At 42.1% G+C, this 21949-nt stretch overlaps 1 protein-coding gene across 1 annotated transcript in view; it reads right to left on the bottom strand.

Moving 5' to 3' along the window:
• Positions 1-21949, bottom strand: part of ELMO1 (engulfment and cell motility 1) — a 395692-nt gene that overhangs the window by 102380 nt on the left and 271363 nt on the right. The window contains exon 16 of the mRNA XM_048510558.1: positions 7203-7339. Within this exon, the coding sequence (XP_048366515.1) occupies positions 7203-7339 (137 nt within the window). The remainder of the gene's footprint in view (positions 1-7202; positions 7340-21949) is intronic.

Below are 21949 nucleotides of genomic sequence, written 5' to 3'. Positions count from 1 at the left end.
GAACTGCGTATTATACCAAGAACTCCAATCCAGCCTGCTATCCCAAGCTATAGACCCTATATTGAATCAGATAAAGTAGTTATGCTTTTAAATTGTCAGGATTTTTATTGTTGCCTTATAGTGGCAAAGTTTTTGTCAGAAGTTTTTTACTATTCACTTTCAACTGGAACTGTATTTTTTAACTGGAACTATATTTTAACTGGAACTATCGTGTATATGCCAATAAAGGCTTATTGAATCTACGAGGTAGATATAACAACCTAGAAATGTGCAAAAGGGTGTGTTCATGTGGTGCAAATCAATTAGAAACATTAACTCACCAATTATTCCGTTGTCCTAAATCGGCAAGTATTAGAGTCAAATACTCCAGGTTGCTTTCTATGATACCTAGCGAGCTGGATGAACTAAGCAGACTATTGTTCTTATTAAATAATTCTGATGCTACATTCTGTGAAATGGCTGCGAACTTTCTGCTGGAAATATCCCACAAGCAACAGTATGTATGAATCAACTTAATTTGTTATATGTTGCAAGTTTGTATTTTGATGCGATTTAGATGTGATTTTATACTTTTTATACTGTTTATGCCAAATAAAGGCTAAATGAAAATAAAAATAGAATTGAATTGGATTCCTCAGGTCCTTCCTACAAGGCAGCCATTTTCCCTGCCGCTGTCCTGAGGGCAGCAAGGTCACACCCACACCAGGGAGCTTTTCAAAATGGAAGCTGAATAAAATTTCCCAGTGGCTGTGGGTAATTGTCTCCCTGGGGGAAGGGTCAGGGGAAATGGTTGCCATGTGTGCAGGGCTGAGAAAATCTTAACTTTCCCAACCCCATGGCAGCCACCTAGTTGTGCTTCGATCTCACCCAAAACTTCACAGCCAAGCCAGTTTCCGAAAGATCAGAGAAAAGCCCGACTGCAAAAGCTAGTCCCTGTGTGGAAAACATTTAAGTCAGAGGAAATTATAATTGATAAGCTCTGAGCGCTAAGTAAGGGAATTATATTGCCGTTCTTATTTACCATCGACTTTGCCACGGTGACCTCTAAGCGGCAGGAACTGTTCCTCCCGAACATCTGTACCTCATAGCCTGGTCTTTAATTAGCATTTGAAATGCCCTTTACCTCAAACCTCCGCTCGCTAGCTGATGCTGACTGTGCTATAGGACAGCATTCGACGGGATTGTTCGTTCCGCAAATGCTGCTTTTGAACAATGAGCCCCTTCCAGTGAGCAATTATTTATCCCTCAGGATGCCTACAATGAGTAGCTGCTAGGGAAAAGCAAGGCAGCAGTAGCATCACGACATGCTCCCATCTTCAGCAAGGAAGAAAGGAATGGGGGCTGATTTATTTTTATGGCACGTCTTTGCATGCCCAAGCTCATGGCTTGTCAACAAATACAAACCTATTTGCATGGAGACTCGTTCCATTAACAACACAACCACTTGTTAGTTGGAAAAGTAATCAGCCGCAGCCCAAATTTATTTAACATATAATGATAACCTTGAAGCTGTGTGAGCATAACAGAGCACATCCTGACCCCCAGGCAGCAAGCCGCTGAACCTGGTTACAGGGCAGCCCCAGTTGACCCCTTAGGCCCTTCGGACAGCACCGCTGTCCAGCACATCCCCCAATGGAACCGGAACAGGAAATTACTAGGTGCCACATGGACGCAAACCCAATTTGTGACACCCCTTCCTGCTGGGCAGCGAGCTCTTGGCGCGGCCCCAAGGCTTGGCAGGGGGAGGAGGCATTGCTCTCCTTCCTCCCCCGCCGCAACGGCGTTCCCAGGCTGAAGCCTGGGACGTGATTTACAACACTGGAGGTTGTATGGAAGAAGCACCTCTTTCAAAGACCTTCGATGAAAACACCTTCGATTGAAGGGGAGGGGATATTCTTCATCTGTAATAGAAGCGTTTTCAAAAAGTGCTCTTCACTTATCTTGTATTTGAATAGTGAAGTCAGCCAAACCTTTGGATACTTAAAAACTGGGGACTGGAGCTGCAAATGGGCAAGACAGGTCATGTTACAAACCTGAAATAGGCCTCCCAGTTTGCAGAAAAATCTGAAATCTAAAAATATATATATACATTGGGCAGTGTAGTATTAAGCAAAGGAGTCTCTCAGTGGCTGTTTAGGCAACCACAGTATTTCAAGGCTTGTTTATGTCAGTAAAGGCTAGGGGGAGGAGACAGAGCCCTTTCCAGGCCTGTTTTAGTCTTTGAAGAAGGCCTCCTTGGGGCCTGGCCTGGCTATGGCTGCCAGCTGCAGGCTGGGAAATTTCTGGAGATTTTGTGATGGAGTCTAATGGGGCGGGATTTGGGGAGGGGAGAAGCCTTGGTTGAATAGAATGCCATAGATTCTACCCTCCAAAGTGGCCATTTTCTTCAGGGCGACTGTGGGCCATGTCTTCTGGGTGACACTTTAGGAATTTCTTACAATTTCTACGGTAATGATCAATTTTACTCCCACTCCTCAATTTCTCAAGGATTGGAGGTTGGAGCAACAATTGAGACTTAGGCCCCTTCCGCACACGCAAAATAATGTGTTTTCAAACCACTTTTACAATTGTTTGCAAGTGGATTTTGCTATTCCGCACAGCTTCAAAGAGCACTGGAAGCAGTTTGAAAGTGCATTATTTTGCATGTGCAGAATGAGCCTTACCTTCAGAGGTGGGTGGATGGCAAGCATAGTTAAAATAATACTTGTGTAATACCTTGAACTAAAAGATGCTTTGTTAGTTCAGATCTCACAAGGCATGAGGTCTCCGGTGGAAGGAATTTGGGTTTGGCTATGGCAGGTTTGGCTATGACAGGAAGGAAAAACATTTTGGTGGAAAATAATGAGTTTTTACCCATCCTTCCCTTCTTCCCTGCACTTCAGGATATTCTGAAGCTAGCTAATAGGGCCACACAAATTGATAACAATAATTCATTTAAAGATTTTTTTCTGCTTTCTCGTTTTGAGACAAGCTCAATTATTTTTCCTTCCATGTGAGGTAGCAAGTGAAAAAGTGAAAAATTTATATGTATTGGAAAATAGCCTTTAGATAATATGTCACGTATTGAAGCTGTAGGAGAAATATTCTTTTCAAGGTAACCAAAGGCAAAATATTTTGCTGGTGAAGGGGGAATGTGAGACTATATGAAGAAAGCTCTTTAAAAAATTAGAAGACTCAAGAGAGATTACAATTTTTATTCTGTATGAAGCCCAGGAAAATAAAATGTCGTTTTGTGTAATGTAGGGGATATTTTCAGACTGAGCCAGAGATAATTTTCAGGTCAGATAGTCCTCTAGTCTGAAACATGATTTCCTACCATTTTAGCTACAGAAATCTACAAATGTGGCTGCATATATTAAGGACTGTGGGGATGCACATATCAAGGACTGAGATTATTACATTTAGAAACTTCTCATAAATACGATATTTTACAACCCAGGTTGGAACGTCAGCCATAGGGCACCTTTGAACTTGCAAAAAACAATTTTAACACCCTGGGACATGGATAATATATACCTTACTAAAACATTCCCTTCTCACTGGATTCAGTGTGTAACAGACTTCTCTCTGTGATACACCTCTGAAGATGCCAGCCACAGATGCAGGTGAAACGTTAGGAACAAGATCCACCAGACCACAGCCACACAGCCTGGAAAACCCACAACAACCAATTTCAAAAAGGTTTAACAGGGACCTTTTTGTGTGTCTTGTGAATGGAACAAATTTTCATTCTTCCAGAATACCCACGTGGCATGAACAATCTACATATTCACATAATACACCAGTAAGGCACAGTAAAATATATATATTCGAATACAAGATATAAAATATATATATATATATGCAAAAGAGAGAGGGAGACAAAGACCATGTTTTTTTTTTAACAAAATGACCCTAACTCTGAATGAAAGTGACATGCTTGCTGCTAGTAAATCTTCACACAACATGTGATTGGTGTTTGGAATATGCTGCCACAGGAGGTGGTGATGGCCACTAACCTGGATAGCTTTAAAAGGGGCTTGGGCAGATTTATGGAGGAGAAGTCGATCTATCGCTACCAATCTTGATCCTACTTGATCTGAGATTGCAAATGCCTTAACAGACCAGGTGCTCGGGAGCAGCAGCAGCAGCAGCAGGAGGCCATTGCTTTCACATTCTGCATGTGAGCTCCCAAAGGCATCTGGTGGGCCACTGCGAGTAGCAGAGTGCTGGACTAGATGGACTGATTCAGCAGGCTCTTTCTTATGTTCTCAAATGCTAATACAGAACTGAAATTCTGTGGTTGCTACAACTGAAAGTTGGGTGTATGGATGGGAAGAATAAAAAGCACAAAAACAATACCCCAATAACTATAGGAGTTATGACATGCTGTAATACAGAAGTTCAAAAGAAAAACGACTCTGCTTTGTGGCCCCATCCAAAGGGGGGCAGCACTGAATCTGCCCGTGGAAGGTGTGTGCAGCCACCCCAGCGATAGGTAGTTGTTTGGAAGAAGTGAAAGCAGCGTTTTTCCACTGTTGAAAATAGTCCCAATTCTCTAATAGCCTTAAAAAATAGTTTTTAAGCACAGCCTTTGTCAAAAACACCTTTCTGTGCACTATTAAATGTGGACCTTTGATGAAATAGCATTTATGGTGCATTGGACGACTATCAGCCAGACCTGTCTGTTTCTATAGCAGCACCTGCCATTTTGGGTCAGCTTCAGTAGGCTCTGTGCTGCCGCAGCCATTCTAAGGTGCTAGTGGATGTATTGCACTGTACATGGCAGTAGGCCTTCACAATAAACCAAAATAGATAATATACAAAAGATCCAAAGGAATTATAAAATAAAACACACTAACATATGGTAAATAACATTCAACTAATAAACATTATATAATCTAGAGCTTTTAATGGTGTCTTTAGATGGTAATTTTCTAGCAGTCAAGGCAAAAAGTGAAGCTCTGTATGAAATAAATGGGTAAATAAATGGGGTAAAAGAAGCATGTCAGAGGGAAAGTTTAGACCTGTTAATCTGCTCTTAAGAATTTTGGCTCTAGGTTCTTTACAGAGAGGACAGCATAAAACATAATGCGGCAGATCCGCCATTACAGGTTTCCCACAAATGCACGGGCATAAGGCCCATGGACTGTGGGAGTATCTTCCAGCCAATAATGCTGTTGGCATCATCTGAAAACAGACAGAAGCAAGAGGCAGTCTGAAGTTATTAGAAGTAACATTTGCCAAATAATCAGATCTCATATGATTTTTTAAAAAATAAATGTAAAACAAGGAGAATAGTTGGATTGAGATATTGCTCGCCTCTCAAACATGATATCATATCTAAACATCCAGTCACACAAATTTAATCGGGATACCGGGGCAACTTTCCTGCCATCTTCAAATTGTATAAATCTAAGGTGCTAGTGGATTGCAATCTAATTGTTTTACTGCAGCAAACAAGGCTACCCTTTGAGGCCTAAAGCAAGTGATCAGAAGCCAGACTAGAGGATAAATGACTTTGGCAGACCACAGTGGTTTCTCCCCAGCTATAATCAGATCTCATATGATCTACGCTGTGTCTCACTGACTCTGCTGGGGTCCCACAGTTGTTATAATGAGACCCAGGCCATGGTGGGATTCAAAAAATTTAACAACCGGTTCCAGTAGCGGGATTCAAAAAATTCAACAACTGTTTGTTTACAAGCACCATTTTAACAACCGGTTCTGCTGAAGTGGTGAGAACTGGCTGAATCCCACCACTGGCGGGGCCACAGAAAATTCATTAACTAGGTTTTGAACTGCAAACAAGCAGATGCTACTTCATTTCAGAAGCGTTCAGGGATCTTGTTAAAGAGTTTACCTTCCAGTGCCTTAAGCCAAATTCTGAAAAGTTCTATTCTTTGACTGAAGCATAATTTTTGCCTACCCATTAAAACGTTTTACAATATTAATGTGCAGCCCTTGCAGTGGGAGAAAAATGCCCCATTGAAAAAGAGCTGTGCTGCCCCCTTTTCTCAGTAACTTTGTATTGCATGAACAGTAATGGCACCACCAAAATCTAGGTCTTCCTCAAGACTGAAATGTGGGCCTTCCTCAAGCAATATTTTACCACATTTTTACTCTTAGGTGAAATCCAGTGGTGGGATTCAAATAATTTAACAACTGGTAGTTTACAAGGACAATTTTAACAAACAGTTCTGCCGCAGTGGTGCGAACCTGCTGAATCCCACCACTGGTGAAATCCAATTTTTATAAAGATCCCCTTGCCCTTTGCACAGAGAACTAGTGTGCTTACTAAGAACTAGTTTTTTAGCAGAGTAAGTGACATAGTCTCATGGGGTTGAACACATGTGAAGAACCTGTTTTTAAATGTCTTCTTGAATGTGAGCAATTACGTCCTAGAGATTGCTAGGCTTTCTACCGGACATGGAAAACATTCTGGGGAGACTGAGACAGGCCCCCTGCCAGGCAAGTATTTGTTCATGTGGGGCCAATGTGACAGACTCCATACAGCACCTAATTTTGGACTGTCACTTACATGAGGGTCTTTGGCGATATATTCTCTTGGCTTTAATTCAGTCATCGGCATTTTGTTTGTAAAGATCAAATAATTCTGCTCTTACGGAACGATCGCAGTTCTGAAGTCACAGTTGTAGTAGCAAAATATTTGGCAGGAGTTCTAAAAGTTAAGTCTCTCAAGCCTTCTCTTTCTACTGAAACCTGTAACTAGCATTAATTAACAGTGCATCGTTTTAATCACTTGTAATATTAACTCTATTATTTCTTCATGCTGTATATTTAAATTTTATATGCGTTCATGATGATTTAATGTACATGCCAATAAAGGTCGTCGTCATCATCATCATCATCATCATATATTTTAATGATGTTAATTATTTTAATTTTATTGGTATTGTTATATTGTTTTGTAATATTTGTTGTTCACCGACCAGAGCCCTTAGGGGATGGGGCGGTTTATAAATGCAATAATAAATAAATAAATAAAATAAATCATCACGTAAAACATTTCCACATAAAGGAAAATCTGATGCATGGATGCTTTCAAATACGTGATGCATTCTGTTGACTATGACCCTCGTGATAAGAAGGTGCCTTGCTTTCTATTCATCTCAAGCAGCTTCAGATATGGTCCAGAGAGGGGCAAGAATTACGCAAGATTTAAGGCAGACAGTTTCCGTTTCCCCGCCCCGCAATCTTGCCTTGTTGAAGTCTTCCGATGTCGCTCTCATCTCCTTCCATGTCTTATTCAACAGCTGGATACAAATGCAGAAGAACTCTTCAAATGACCTATCATGCGTGAAGAACATGGGGTGGAAATCATTGCCGGTCTCACTGGCTAAAAACAACAACAACACACATACAGAAAAGGGGGGAAAAAATCCCACAAAACATTAATAAAACATTGACAGATACATCCTACCGGCAAGTCAGCAATACATAGCAGCGGTATGTATCAAGAACTAATGAATCAAGAGAGTAAAATAGAATAATTTGTGAAATAGCAAATTGATCAAACGACCACCAAAGAAAACAAGTGGGAATGACTCGATGCAATTCTGTCTTAGAAGTGAAGATTGATCTTGTTGTTGAGCCTTACTTGGGGGAAATAAAAGGATGCTGTTTTCAGTATGTGTCATGACTATTTCTGCTGAGAAAAATAAGAGGATGTCTGCGTGGTTGGCTATGTTCGTGAACGTGGAGCCTCAGATATCAACGTCCAACCCAATAATGAGTGACTTGTGAGAGATCCAGTGGTTGTTGCTGCATATCTGTAAGCATCAGGAAATGAGGCCAGCTATCTGGATCAAGTTTATTGAGTGACTATCGGTGTTCACAACACAGCTCTCTGAAAACCACATTTTATATAATTATATAAATTATATAAATTGAAGAAATAAATAAAAATAAATAAATAAATTTACAATCACCATCAATCTAAAAAGCCACAAGACTATTCTATGCCCTGGCATCACCCATAAGAACATAAGAACTAGCCTGCTGGATCAGACCAGAGTCCATCTAGTCCAGCACTGTGCTACTCGCAGTGGTCCACCAGGTGCTTTTGGGAGCTCACATGCAGGATGTGAAAGCAATGGCCTGCTGCTGCTGCTGCTCCTGAGCACCTGGTCTGCGAAGGCATTTGCAACCTCAGATCAAGAGGAACAAGATTGGTAGCCAGAGATCGACTTCTCCTCCATAAATCCGTCCAAGCCCTTTTTGAAGCTATCCAGGTTAGTGGCCATCACCACCTCCTGTGGCAGCATATTCCAAACACCAATCACATGTTGCGTGAAGAAGTGTTTCCTTTTGTTAGTCCTAATTCTTCCTCCCAGCATTTTCAATGTATGCTCCCTGGTTCTAGTATTGTGAGAAAGAGAGAAAAAATTATCTCTGTCAACATTTTCTATCCTATGCATAATTTTATAGACTTCAATCATATCCCCCCTCACCCGTCTCCTCTCCAAACTAAAGAGTCCCAAACGCTGCAGCCTCTCCTCATAAGGAAGGTGCTCCAGTCCCTCAATCATCCTTGTTGCCCTTCTCTGCACTTTTTCTATCTCTTCAATCCTTTTTGAGATGTGGCGACCAGAACTGGACACAGTACTCCAAGTGCGGTCGCACCACTGCTTTATATAAGGGCATGACAATCTTTGCAGTTTTATTATCAATTCCTTTCCTAATTATCCCCAGCATAGAGTTTGCCTTTTTCACATCTGCCTTGCATTGAGTTGACATTCCCATGGAACTATCAACTAAGACGCCCAAATCCCTTTCCTGGTCTGTGACTGATAGCACTGACCCCTGTAGTGTGTATGTGAAGTTTGGATTTTTTGCCTTTATGTGCAACACTTTACATTTTGCTACATTGAACTGCATTTGCTACATTGAACCCCATCAAAGATATACACACTATCTAAGCTATAACTATTAATATTAAATGCAGAACTAGAACTACAACCTTCTAGCCTACAAGCCTTTAAAACTACCTTCCAACAGGTAGGGTTGTCTTTCCCCACCACAGGGGGACCTGTGCACCCTTTACTTGCCTCTCTACCTTCTCACTCTCTCTCCAGCATGAGACAGGAGAATGAGAGCGTCAAGGTGTCCAGAAGACCACAAGCAGAGCCATTCTACAGGTTCCGCCTGGTGTACCGAATACCTTTGTAAGGTTAGAGACGGGTCAAATGAAAGTTGCTGACAGAATTTTCTTACTATCAGTTTATCAATGGCTTAATGTTTATACAAACCCTAAAGGACTATGTCCCCTAATAGCTCAAGACTCTTTCCAACCTAGATGGATGTGTGAAGTTAGGGAAGGCCTGCACAAGAGAGGCATATCACCTAGTGCTCTCTTGACATAAGACTTGTCCTCAGCTAAGACTACAGTCAAGCTGAGAGTTCAAGATATGGCTCGTCAACCAGATATAACAGCATTCCCCAAATTTAATCTCAAACCATCCATTAAATACACTTTGGGCCCTTCCCCCTATCTATATAAATTGGACAGCCAGTCACTTAGGAGGGCTTTCACACTCACCAGATGTGATGCTCTTCCCTCAGCAGTACTTGAGGGCAGATATAAAAAAATTCCATATATCGACAGGCTTTGTCCATGTGATATGGGGGAAATAGAGACCCTGACGCATATTTTTTTACGATGCCCCACTCACAAAGAAATGAGGGAAAAACTGTTTGACTCTCTTCCAACATCAATTTTTCTTGGCCCTGAGGATTGTGCCATGGAAAGACTATTAGAAGATGCCAATCCGAATATAACCAGAGAGGTGGCAAAATTCAGCGCTTATGTGGTTAAAAGGCATGGACAAGTAGGGCAATAAAAATAGGATCTTTGGATTAATGATTTTATCTTTTATTCAAATTTTATTCCAGTTTTTAACTTGAACTTATATTATGGTTTGGACAAACAGTCTTTGGAAACTGGTTACCTCAATTTTATTTTGTATCTGATCTGGAAATGTACTATCTGGATTTTATATTTTATATCTGATATTTTCTGGTCTTTGACCGAAATAAAATATTGATTGATTGATTGACCACAAGCAGGCCACGAAGAAAGGGGAGTAAGACCCTCACCACTCCACTCTGGCCACCTTATACATATTATCTTTGTACTTTTGAATTAGAGATATTTAATACACATGCATCCATTTACAAGCAGTGTGTGTTTCCTTGATAGTCTTGATGGCCATTGATTTGGGTTTCCTTTATTTTATGTTTAGGGCTCCACTAAACCTTTTGTTTCAAGGTGGAAACCAACTCCGCATCACCAGCATCACTGGATAATGGCCTTGCAGGTGCTACACTGGGGCAGGTGCTACCTGACTCATGGCTCATTCTGGTATCCCCTACAGAACTGTAAATCATGCTGGGCTAAAACTGATGCATGTAATTCTGCACGTTCCGCTTGTGACAGACAAAGGAAGTCTCCAATCAGAGGACCCGGCCTTATCTCAAGGTGCTGTGTTCCAATTACAAAGTTACAGCCCAGGTTTTTTTTTTAAAAAAGAGTTTTAATTGTAATGTCAGAGAGATTAAAATCCAATCAATTTCTCTCAGCTTATATGTGAGTTAAATTAACAGCCTAGGTCCAATAAAACTTCATTACTTCCCACGACTGGATACTCAAGGGTGGGGGGGGGGGGGAGGGGTGAAAGTCACTGGCTTCCAATCTACCAGTTCGGTTTGAGTCATTAAAAATGAGCAGTGTCAGGGGCCTCGTTTTCAGGGGTGCTTGGCACCTTCTGTTTCCATTCATTTTGACTGCAGCTGTGAACCGAAGCACGTTTCTTATAATCAGACCTTCAGTTTGTAATTGAACGCAAACAGCAGCGAGTCCCCAGGGGTGCTTGTAGTTGTCGTCAAATACTATTAGGCACGAGCAGAAATAAAACAATGGCGCAGGGAGAGGGCTCTGCAAGCAAGGAGTCGAAATCAGGTGAGATCAAGGTCTTTGGAGGGGGGAAAAAACCCCTCTCTTCAAAGCCTCAACTGCTTCACGCTGCCACTCACAAAAGCAAACATTAACAGAATGAAAAAGATAATTTTGTGGATTCTCTCAAAATTTCAACGTGCATGTTCCAGACATTCTGCCATCCTCATCAATAGCAACAACAGCCAGCACTGGCAATAAAGTGAAGAGCTGAGGGAAGCCTCAAATGTTGTGATAGCTACTCCTCAAACAGATGTCAAAGTGGATTCTTGTTTAAAATCTGGACCTACAAGCCCTTGGGAAAAACAGGTTCATGGTACTTTAAAATTCTAGTTCAGCTGAGATCAACAGCTGACAATCCCTGTTCGGGGGGTGGGAGGCTAAAATTTCTACTCCCACCCTCATATTCAGTTTACAGCAACTGGGAAGGGCTAGGGATGTAGGAGACATTATCCACCAAATTGAGCAAATTCTGCGTAAATGCCAGCACATAATTTGGACCACTGTTTTGTTAGGCCCTCACCAAAATTCAAAGGCCAGATTACTGAGAATACTGGTACCCATTCCCACCACAGAAACAATTACAGTCAGCAAAAAAGCCACACAACTGTTTGCCTTGTGCACTACCCAAAACACAGCACAATACAGTAATTCAAGGTATAGCTAGTGCAGGGGTAGGGAACCTGCGGCTCTCCAGATGTTCAGGAACTACAATTCCCATCAGCCTCTGTCAGCATGGCCATTTGGCCATGCTGACAGAGGCTGATGGGAATTGTAGTTCCTGAACATCTGGAGAGCCGCAGGTTCCCTACCCCTGAGCTAGTGGATATATATATATATAACTATATCTGGATCTTTTAAATTTCTTAAATTTCAGAGCCCCTCCGAATACAATCTATGGCAGTGGTGGCGAACCTTTGGCACTCCAGATGTCATGGACTACAATTCCCATCAGCCCCTGCCAGCATGGCCAATTGACAGGGGCTGATGGGAATTGTAGTCCATAACATCTGGAGTGCCAAAGGTTCGCCACCACGGATCTATGGTATTTATGATAAATAACTGTTATTTATCATAAAAGTTCAGGATCTACAGATGTTCAGGATCTACTGTACAGGATCTTTATGAGTCTGAATGTTAACAAATACATGCTTCCCAATATTAAGTGAAGGAGTGACCCTGTTCTAGCTTTTTAATGTATAAGGATTTCTTGAAGAAGACAGTCAAACACATCCTCAGAGAAAGCTTTAGAGCTCAGAAACAGTTTTACCACACAATTTACTTGTTGCATATAAGATGAATAAGTCTGATCATTCACCAGCGTAACCATTTTGGCAATATATTTCTATTTAACATGCATTTGGTTCCATTTCATTTTATTTAAAAAACACAGTTTCTCATTCAGAGCCTCTGGAATAGAGAAGGATATGAATCCGTCTCTCTCAGCACCAGGTATACTTTTCCACAGCAACTTGCTTTCCCATTTCCCATTTCAGTTTGGATGGTTTTGGCTCATTTCTGTCCTGCCCTCCACTATCTCAGCCTAGCTTGGGTAAGGCAGGACTGACAAATAAGTTTGCCAGATTCTAGATACTTGGAAATTCCTGTGTATTTAGAAGTGGTGCCTGTGGAGAAGGGGATTTGGGGAGGGATCTCACCATGAACCTATGGTTTACCATAGAGTTTGCTGTTTGATGTTGCCATTTTCTCCAGGAGCACTGATCTCTGTAGTCTGGAGATCAGCTCAAATTCTGGCTGAGCTCTAGGCCCCAGCTGGAGATTGGTAACCCTATCTGCAAGACATCAGCATGGAGAGGTCAGAGGGTTGTACAACCTGGTAGCACACAAGTACCAGGTCACCAGTCTCCTATTGGGCCTGCTCTTGGACCCTTCCTAAGTATAGCCCCTCTGGCTCCCCTCCACAGTGGCTGCTTTCCTGTTCAACCCCAGTATCACCTTGGGGTTGGAGCCGAGACTCAGCTACCCATGACAGCATCCTGTTCCCTCTCTTCTTGAGTGGCTGCTTTCCTGGATACTCATTGTCCTATCTTCCACAGGACTGTTGACCTCACTGGGCCTGGCATCTCCGTCTTCCTCAGGCTCACCCAGCTCTGGCTGCAGCCAATGACTTTATTGCACTCCCAGCTGCCAAGACAGAGCCCACAAGAGTTTGGATTTAGAAGACTTTGGATTTATATCCCACTGTGGAGATGGGCCAGAATGTATAAAATTTCTATTTTGGATTTATATCCCACCTTTCTCTCCTGTAAGAAGACTCAAAGTAGCTTACAAGCTCCTTCCCCTTCCTCTCCCCACAACAGACACCTTGTGAGGTAGTTGGGGCTGAGAGAGTTCTAAGAGAACTGAGACTAGCCCAAGATCACCCAGCAGGAATGTAGGAGTGTGAAAACACATCTGGTTCACCAGATAAGCCTCCACCACTCAGGAGGAGGAGTGGGGAATCAAACCCGGTTCTCCAGATTAAAATCCTCCTGCTCTTAACCACTACACCATGCTATCCCTTGAGCCGCTGGTGTCCATAGTGCATGTCAGGCCTCCACAGCTTGAAGTCATGTTAGGGCTCATCCATGAAGCATCAGTTTGCAGCTGTTGCCTTTCCCTCAGCTTCCTCCCAGATGTGTCCACGAGTGGGGGCTCATCACGGGACATTTTCTCTGATAAAGAACTCTCCTTGGAAACTATTTAAATCCTTTATTGAGTGAAGAAAGCTTGTGTGTGTGCATTAACTAACAGGATACAAGAAGTCCTCACATTTTAGCTTTCAAAAGCAAACAAAACAACATCCACTCAAATTCTTGGGCATTTGGGAAAACAAATGTAATTTCTGCCTTTCAAGTAAAGCTTTCTCTTAAGAAAGTAACAACAAAGAGGTAATATTTTTTACACCCTTCTGAGTAAATCTTCAACATTCTTCTGCCTTCCATTTTGTTGTAAAAATCACGCTGGTCATTGTTATAAAATATTAAGACAATTCTAAGATTTTTGGAATGTTCTTTAGCATTGTGTAGTAACCTCATCTTGGTGTCCATTGCAACTCTGATTTTTTTAATCAGTTATTTTTTAGCTTCTGCAAATTTGGTTACTTGGGTGAGCAGTCTGCAAGTAGAGACTTTTTACGGTCGTGATCATTGGCTAGAGCTCTTCACTATTAAGGAGAGCCTTGTTTCATTTTTGGTTCTTGAACATGATATTCCATTTAGTCAAGACAGTATGATGGTGAGGCCAATCTTAATGGTTCTTCTCAGTGGAGAAAAAGTTGGTCGTTTTATGACTTTTTCTAATTACTGGAGTCTTCTAGAGGAGCTATATAAAGTGCAGCATATGGAAATCTCTATAGAAATATGGGTTAAACTACTGCATTATTTAAAACTTATTTTCACTATGAGATTATGTCCAGTCAAGAGCTTACATTTCCATAGTAATTGGTTTGATAATGAATGTAGGGATTTGGAAAAGCTCATTAAGTATCAACATAGGAAATTCAGAGAGCGTTATGATCCACAGGCCCATGAAACTTTACTTTGCTTAAAGAGGAATTACGAGGTCATGGTTAGGACCAGTGGTGGGATCCAAAAATTTTAGTAACAGGTTCCCTCGCCAGCCCCCGCTCAGCAAAGGGGGCAGAGGCGTACCTAGGCAAACCTGAGCCCTGGGCAAAACCTGAGTTGGATGCCCCCCCCATGGGCAGCCACCCCACCACAACCCCAAAATTTTTTTGCACCAGGTCATTTCTAAATCATCATCACATTATAGAAAATGCCCCAACTCACAAATCTGAACACAGCAATGGTGAAACACACAGGTTCTTTGATAGAGACTGGTGTGATACAAGGTATGAAAGGCTGAGAATCAATGAATTTCAGTACCTGGAAGGGATTAACCCAGTTCAGGGAGTTACATTATTAGTCGCAATTGCTATATGGAACCTTCCCGTTCAAAGGCAGTATGCCTCTGGGGGAGGAGAGGGCGTGGAGATGGAAAAGCGGACCCAATTAGTAACCCCCTCTTGGCACACACAAATAATTAGTAACCCACTCTCGGGAACTGGTGACAACCTGCTGGATCCCACCTCTGGTTAGGACTAATAAGTGTAAGTGCTAGGAGTGTTGTCTTCAGTGTTCTTTGGCTCAAGGAGTAATGATCCCAATGAATTTTGGTCATTGTTTAGTACTAAACCAAGGCTGATTACCCACCAGCACTCTGGCGCCTGGGACTGGAAGCGCGTCAGGGCAAGACATCTTGTCTTGATACACTACCCTTTTGAGGCATGCCGAGAGAGGAGGCACATCAGGGCAAAAAAATCTTGTCCCGATATGTTTCCTCTTTGCAGCATGCCGAGAGAGAAGGCGCACTGGGGCAAGATTTCTTGTCCCAATGCGTTTCCTCTTGCCCTGCACATGCTTCTTGCTTTCCCCTGGGAAAAACAAGAGAACTTCTGGCATGACTTTTCATGCACGAAAGGGCGGGGACAAGGGCGGGGAACAGGCTGCAATGGGTAATCGGTCAATCAGTATTTAGTACTAAAATATCAACTTCCTTCTGTATTCCTGCCAGTGAATGAGAACACCACTTTCCCAAACTTTATTTTTCATCAGCAATCCCTAACAATTTGGAAGAAAGACCCATGCAGTTACCCAAGATTTCACCTGAGGAAATCAAAAACTTCTCAACAAAATGCGAACAGCAAAAGCTCCTAGCCCAGATATGATTCCCATTGAATTGTACCTGCATAACATAGACTAGTGGAGCTCTATTGTGGCTCCAGTTTTTCACTGATAAATGAAACTAGTATAATCCCAAGCACCCAGAGACAAGTGATTATAATGCTTAAAATGATAGGATGAATCCATCTAGTTACCATCCAATTAACTGGCTTTTGATTCAATCCCAAGGGATCATTTGAGGGACAAATTAGGGAAATTTTCAATTGACCAAAGATTGTTACTGTTATTCAAGAAGTTATATAATTCGCCTTCAGCTAGGGTTTGGTGTAGTATGGAAAGCAATGTGTCCACTTTTTTCCATTTATAGAAGGGCATTCAACAAGGATGATATGGCAGCCTTTTGAAAAACCTAAATTTCATTCTCCTGCATTTCCTATTACCCTGATATCAGTGTTTTTATGTACAGATTAGCAGCAAAGACCATTGTATGAACAAATACCATGAGTATCGTCGAAGGCTTTCATGGCCGGATTCAACTGGTTGTTGTGGGTTTTCCGGGCTGTGTGGCCACAGTCTTGTTCCTAACGTTTTGCCTGCATCTGGCTGGCATCTTCAGAGGTGTATCTCAGAGAGAAGTCTGTTGCACACTGTCTCCAGTGTGTAACACTGTGTACACAGTGTGTAACAGACTTCTCTCTGTGATACACCTCTGAAGATGCCAGCCACAGATGCAGGCAAAACGTTAGGAACAAAATCTACCATGGCCATGGCCACACAGCCACACAGCCTGGAAAACCCACAAAACCCAAATATAACGACCTCTAGAAAACTGTTGGTGGGAAAAACCATTTCTTCACTCCTTACATGGCTCTTGCAACCAATCTTAACAAATGAAAAAGAAATGCAGAAAGGAGTTCTGTATTTCTTTGATTTCCAGTTCAGTGTCTGAAATGTGGAAAATTGTCCCTACCCATTCAGTGCTTGGGCCACAAAGCAGCCTCGAACAAAATGTGAGCCACACATTAGTGATACATTTTGGCTTTTCAGGGTTTTGCAGTTCTGGGGCTCATTCCGCACATGCAGAATAATGCACTTTCAAACTGCTTTCAGTGTTCTTTGAAGCTGTGCGGAATGGCAAAATCCACTTGCAAACAGTTGTGAAAGTGGTTTGAAAATGCATTATTTTGCGTGTGCGAAAGGGGCCTGGGTCTCAGCAAAACAGCAGGTATAACATACCTCTGGTAGAGTGTGATACATGAAACTGCCTAAATTCAGCATGGTCAGTCATACATGCAGGCCTGTTATATAGCAAGCAAAACTATCAGCTATTTCAGCACATTCAAGACCTTCAGTGTGTCTTTATCATGCAGTATCTCTAATTCTCACTGAAGGTTTTGGCTTTACCAATTAGTCTTACGTCAAAATATGCTCACAAAGGTTTGGACTGAGCAAAAATATCCATGTAGAACTTCACACCCAAGGAATTTAATTACTGAAAATGATACAAATTGGACAGTTTTAAAATTCAAAGCAAAAAGAAAAAAAATGCCAGCATAAAATGTTGAGTCAGAAACTTGAACGCTTCTAGTTAATTTGGAACGGATACAGCTTGTAGCTTTGGAATGCAATATTAGTGTTAGGTATTAAAGCTTAATTGAAGCTGAATCACATTACCTTGGAAATACGCATGGATGCAAATTTATAACTGAATTACTTTCAACAAAATCAGTATAATGTCATTTGAAATTCAAAGCTCATACAGCAGAGGCAAATTTCATTACAAAACTAAGCAAACAGACAATCAAATCTGAAACAGGTAACATTTTCTTTTCCAAACTTTGGGACAGCATTTTAAGCTTCACTACATTCATGCAAGTTTCATTAGTACACGTGCTTTAATAGAGCAATCTTGTAAAGGTCACAGAAAAGTTGCCTCGTACAGGATCCGTACTGAAACTTAGCAAGTCTAAACTGTATCAGCACTTGTATGGGTCACTTGACAGGACTCGTAGAGAAAGGGGAGCATAACAAATGTTTAAATAGTTTCTTGAGAATTTTAGGATAAAGTCTTAAAATGATAATGGCTTTCAGGAGACCAAAAGAAAAATAATTAGGTGGTGCCATTCCAGTGAAAATTCCTAATAAGAATCATTTGCCCAATATAAGTGGACAACACTGTCCCCCAAAGAGCTCCCCAAAGTAACTTAAAATACTGCTCGACCAACTGCGGCGCTTATAAGTGATAAGAACACAGATAATTTTCTGAAAGATTGGAAATCCTTTGCGGACTACTTATTGAAAACATATGCAAACAGAGAAACAATGGCAGGATTCGAGACTTAAATGAAAACAGTGTATTGGATCAAGAAAACTTTATAAGAAGGACTAAAAGTGAAAAGAATGTTGATATTAATTATAAAAACAGAGTTAGATTTATGCTTGGATCCTTAGTGAGTTAGCTGGAAGTCACCATATATATGTGCAGGTGTGTGTGTGTGTGTGTTGTTTTATTTTCTTTTTACTTTTATTATTATTGTAGATTTCACAGCTGCCAGATCTTTAGCTGGTTGTTGGCCTTCATTACAATTTGAGCCTCACTCAGAGGCCTAGGAAGTTGTAATGTATCGGCGTGGTATTCGTGTGGATCTCAGCAGGGCTGCCTTTTGAATTTGACCAATGTTAATTTTGGCAATTCGAAGATGTTTCAAGTGCTGCCCTAGTGTTTTTGGGATGGCGCCCAGCGTGCCAATTACCATTGGGACGACCTCAGCTGGTTTGTGCCATAGACGCTGAACCATAAGCATAAGCATTTTATTGTCATTGTGCACGCACAACGAAATTTACAGCAGCATTCCTCGATGCACACAATTTCAGACTCATACCCCATCCTCACTTTCCCCTTCCTCCACCCATCCCTACACAGCCCCACACACATCAACACGAAGCCACGGAGTTCGGCATAGCCACAGCTCTAGAGTAGAAGCTGTCTCTAAGCCTCTCGAATCGTGGTATCTAGTGACCTTCTTGTGTTCTTTTTCAATGACCCTGCTGTCACCGGGGACTGCTATGTCATGATGCTCACTTTCTTGTCCTCGATCACGGTGACGTCTGGTGTATTGTGTTTCTATACTTTGTCCGTTTGGATTCGAAAGTCCCACAGGATCTTGACCTTCTCATTTTCCATTATTTTCTCTGGACAATGTTCCCACCAGTTCTTAGCTGTTCTTATGTTGTAATTCTCTCTTCCTACTTAGACAATTCCAATCAAGACCAATCTGGCAGTCTTTTCATGTATTAGCACTGTCCCTCTCCACAGAGATATTATTCGATGTCACTTAGGGCTTCCCCATCCCTCATCCTAAGGACTTCCCAGAAAGCTATATTCCTTGTCAGAAATGATTTGGCACCAGAAGCTTTTGAACAGTTTAAAAAGAACCTAGAAAAATATATTAAAAACGAAGTTGTTTGGTGTCACAAAGAAAACAGATAAGTTTCAAAATCAGGCAGTTATCTACAGAGTGATGTTGCTGTTTCAGTTTATAACTGTTACCAGATTTGGCACTTTTCTCTGTCCCTGGTGAGAGGTTAAAAGTAAGCTAATTTACAGAAAGCTTTAAATACTGTCAGTTTCCCCCAGGAATTTATAATTTCAGTTAGGTCTGCTGCCACCTGATGTTAGAGTTATTAGAATTCCTTCACCTCTCAATAGTTTGAGATAATGTGTTTACCCTGAGGTAAAATATTAGCAGTTTGACCTAACATCAGACTAAGTACAATCTGCCATACAATTAGTCCTTCTTCACATGGATTAAGGTCAGGATTTTCCATTCTGTTTCAGAAGAATCCCTTCCCTCTTTGGGTACTGAATTAGAAGCCTCACTGCCTCTTCCCTTCAAGGTATCTTTCCCAAAGATAACCAATATCTCCGTGTGTGTCTGACCCACTTGGCACGGGCCAAAAACTGCGCCCCTGGAATGGTAAAAACACAGTTCCAGGGGCACTGTTCGCACGGCTGCTGCCTCTGCAGTGAGGCAGCAACATGCTCTTCCCCACCACAACTGGTGGGGAAACACTGTTTTCTGTTTTGGGAAACAGCCTTTCCCCACTGATGCTGTGCAAATGACACCGGGTTGGAGGCGCTGCTTTTAGGTGCCTCCTCTTTTCCCCACACTTACCTTCTCTCCCTGCGGAGAGGGGGCCAGAGGGCAGCGTGGGTGTGTCTCCTTATCCCTGTGGAGCTCCACAGGGAGAGAAGGTAAGTGTGGGGAAACAAAATGGAGGTGCTCGGAGGGGCCTCCGCAGGCCATGGTCGCTCTGGGGCCACTTGCACGGGAGCATGCGAACGGTTCCGGGGCCACACCGGCATCATACATGCTGATGTGCAGCCGCTGTAGTGGCCCATGCAGAGTGGGCCTCTGTGTTAAACTGCTACCAGGGGACACACATCAGACCAGCCACGTCTGTTTGATAATTCCTCAGAAAGCCAAGCTTTCAGCCAAGAGTAGAGTTGTTCACTCAACCTCTGCCTCTCCAAAATTCTCCTCCAATTGTTTTTTTCTGTTCAAATGAACCACCTACTGATTAACATCCACTCTCTCCTCCAGCCAATGAAAAGCAATCTCTCTCACACTCATGTTTCTATAGCTAACTCTTCATATTCAGATAGGCTCTGCTAAGTTACACTTCAGCAAAGTCTGGAATCCGTCACACCATTTTATATTAAAAATGCCATCGCCTAGAATAACCGGGCTGGTCAGGCCTCCTCACACTGTACAGTACTAAAAAGCAACATGTGCTGGTTCTTTTTGGAGGAATTCTCTCTCCCTGCCAACCCCGGCCGAGGAAGGCTGCCAATTCAGTTCTGGAGAATTAGGCAGCCAAATCCTTGAACTTTGGAAAGCCAAGTAGCTTTTAATCTGGACCTATTTATCAGCTTTTCTTTCATCCCTCTAAAAACTATTATGATTATCCAGAAGAGTGGAAGCATGAAGATGTAGACCTCGCCTTGCATTACCTTATAACACAGAAGCATTATGACAATTTGTTCACGCCTATAGACTTCTTCTACCTGCTGTAACAAATGGAATTGGTTTAAAGAGGAGTTTTATTTCTGCGGCAATTTGCAAGGGCTAGACTAGAGTCTTCTGCAATAAACATATAAAATGTGAAGGACAAATGTGTATTCCCAGTTACTTGGGGACAAAAGGCAGAGTTTCTTGATTGACATGTTCAGTGCATAGTTGGGAACATGCTATTCTGAAAAATCTGCACTGGTTACTCATGTTTCTGGACACAATTCAAAGTGCTGGTTCTTGCCTTAAAGGCTCCAACCAACTTGGAGCCAGGGGCTCTTTCCAGATTATCCAGCCTACCAGTTAAGATCTGCCTCTCAAGCCCTTCTCTCTCAGTCCCTGCCTTCTGAGGTGAGGAGGGTGGCAACAAGAGACAGGATGTTTTCTGTGGTGGCATCTTGCCTTGAAGTTTGTCTGGTGCCTTCTTTACTTTTCTTTAGGCACCAGGCCAAAACACACCATTCTACTCAGGGTTTTAATTACGGCTTTTACCTCACCAGGTTTAAAATAGGCTGCTTTTGCTATGTGTATAGTTTTCACACCATGTATGTCCAATGGCTTGTTTTGCATATTGTGACATTGTTTGAATTGTAAACTACCTTAAGCAGGATAAAGCAGGGCAGACATATCCTAAATAAACAAACGAACCCAGCCTGGTGTAGTGGTTAAGAGTGGCAAACTCTAACCTGGAGAACTGGGTTTGTTTCCCAACTCCTCCACATGAAGCCGGCTGGGTAACCTTGGGTCAGTCACAGTTCCCTCAAAACTCTCTCAAACTCACCAACCTCACAAGGTACCTGTTGTGGGAGGGGGGGGGGATGTGATTATATGCTGCTTTGAGACTCCTTTTGATAGAGACAAGTGGAGTAAAAAACTAAATATTCTTTACAATTACATGCTTATTGAGAAACACGCTGGCACTGCTCTGGCAAATACGTCAACCATTCTTTGAGAATGAAGCATTCTCAATGGGAGGAAATAACACATGGGTCTTAATTCTGTTTCATTATGTTGCTCACAGGAAATCAACTTGCCCATACCACTGTCTGCAATTTGACGCCATTGACAGAAATCGACGGCCGATGAAACTGGATACAGGGAGGGAACCAATGGAAGCTAAACTTCGGCAGTTGATTGAAACCTGTACAGTAGCCCCAATGGCAGAAGACATTGGCAGAGTCCAAAAACACAGCTTAAAGCTGCCATTTTTACATCTAGTTCGTATAAGAACACAATTC

Source organism: Sphaerodactylus townsendi, linkage group LG11 (assembly GCF_021028975.2).
Source record: "Sphaerodactylus townsendi isolate TG3544 linkage group LG11, MPM_Stown_v2.3, whole genome shotgun sequence".
Lineage (NCBI taxonomy): Eukaryota > Metazoa > Chordata > Lepidosauria > Squamata > Sphaerodactylidae > Sphaerodactylus > Sphaerodactylus townsendi.
The sequence above is the reverse complement of the archived record's forward strand: the minus strand, read 5'-3'. Positions and strand labels throughout refer to the sequence as shown.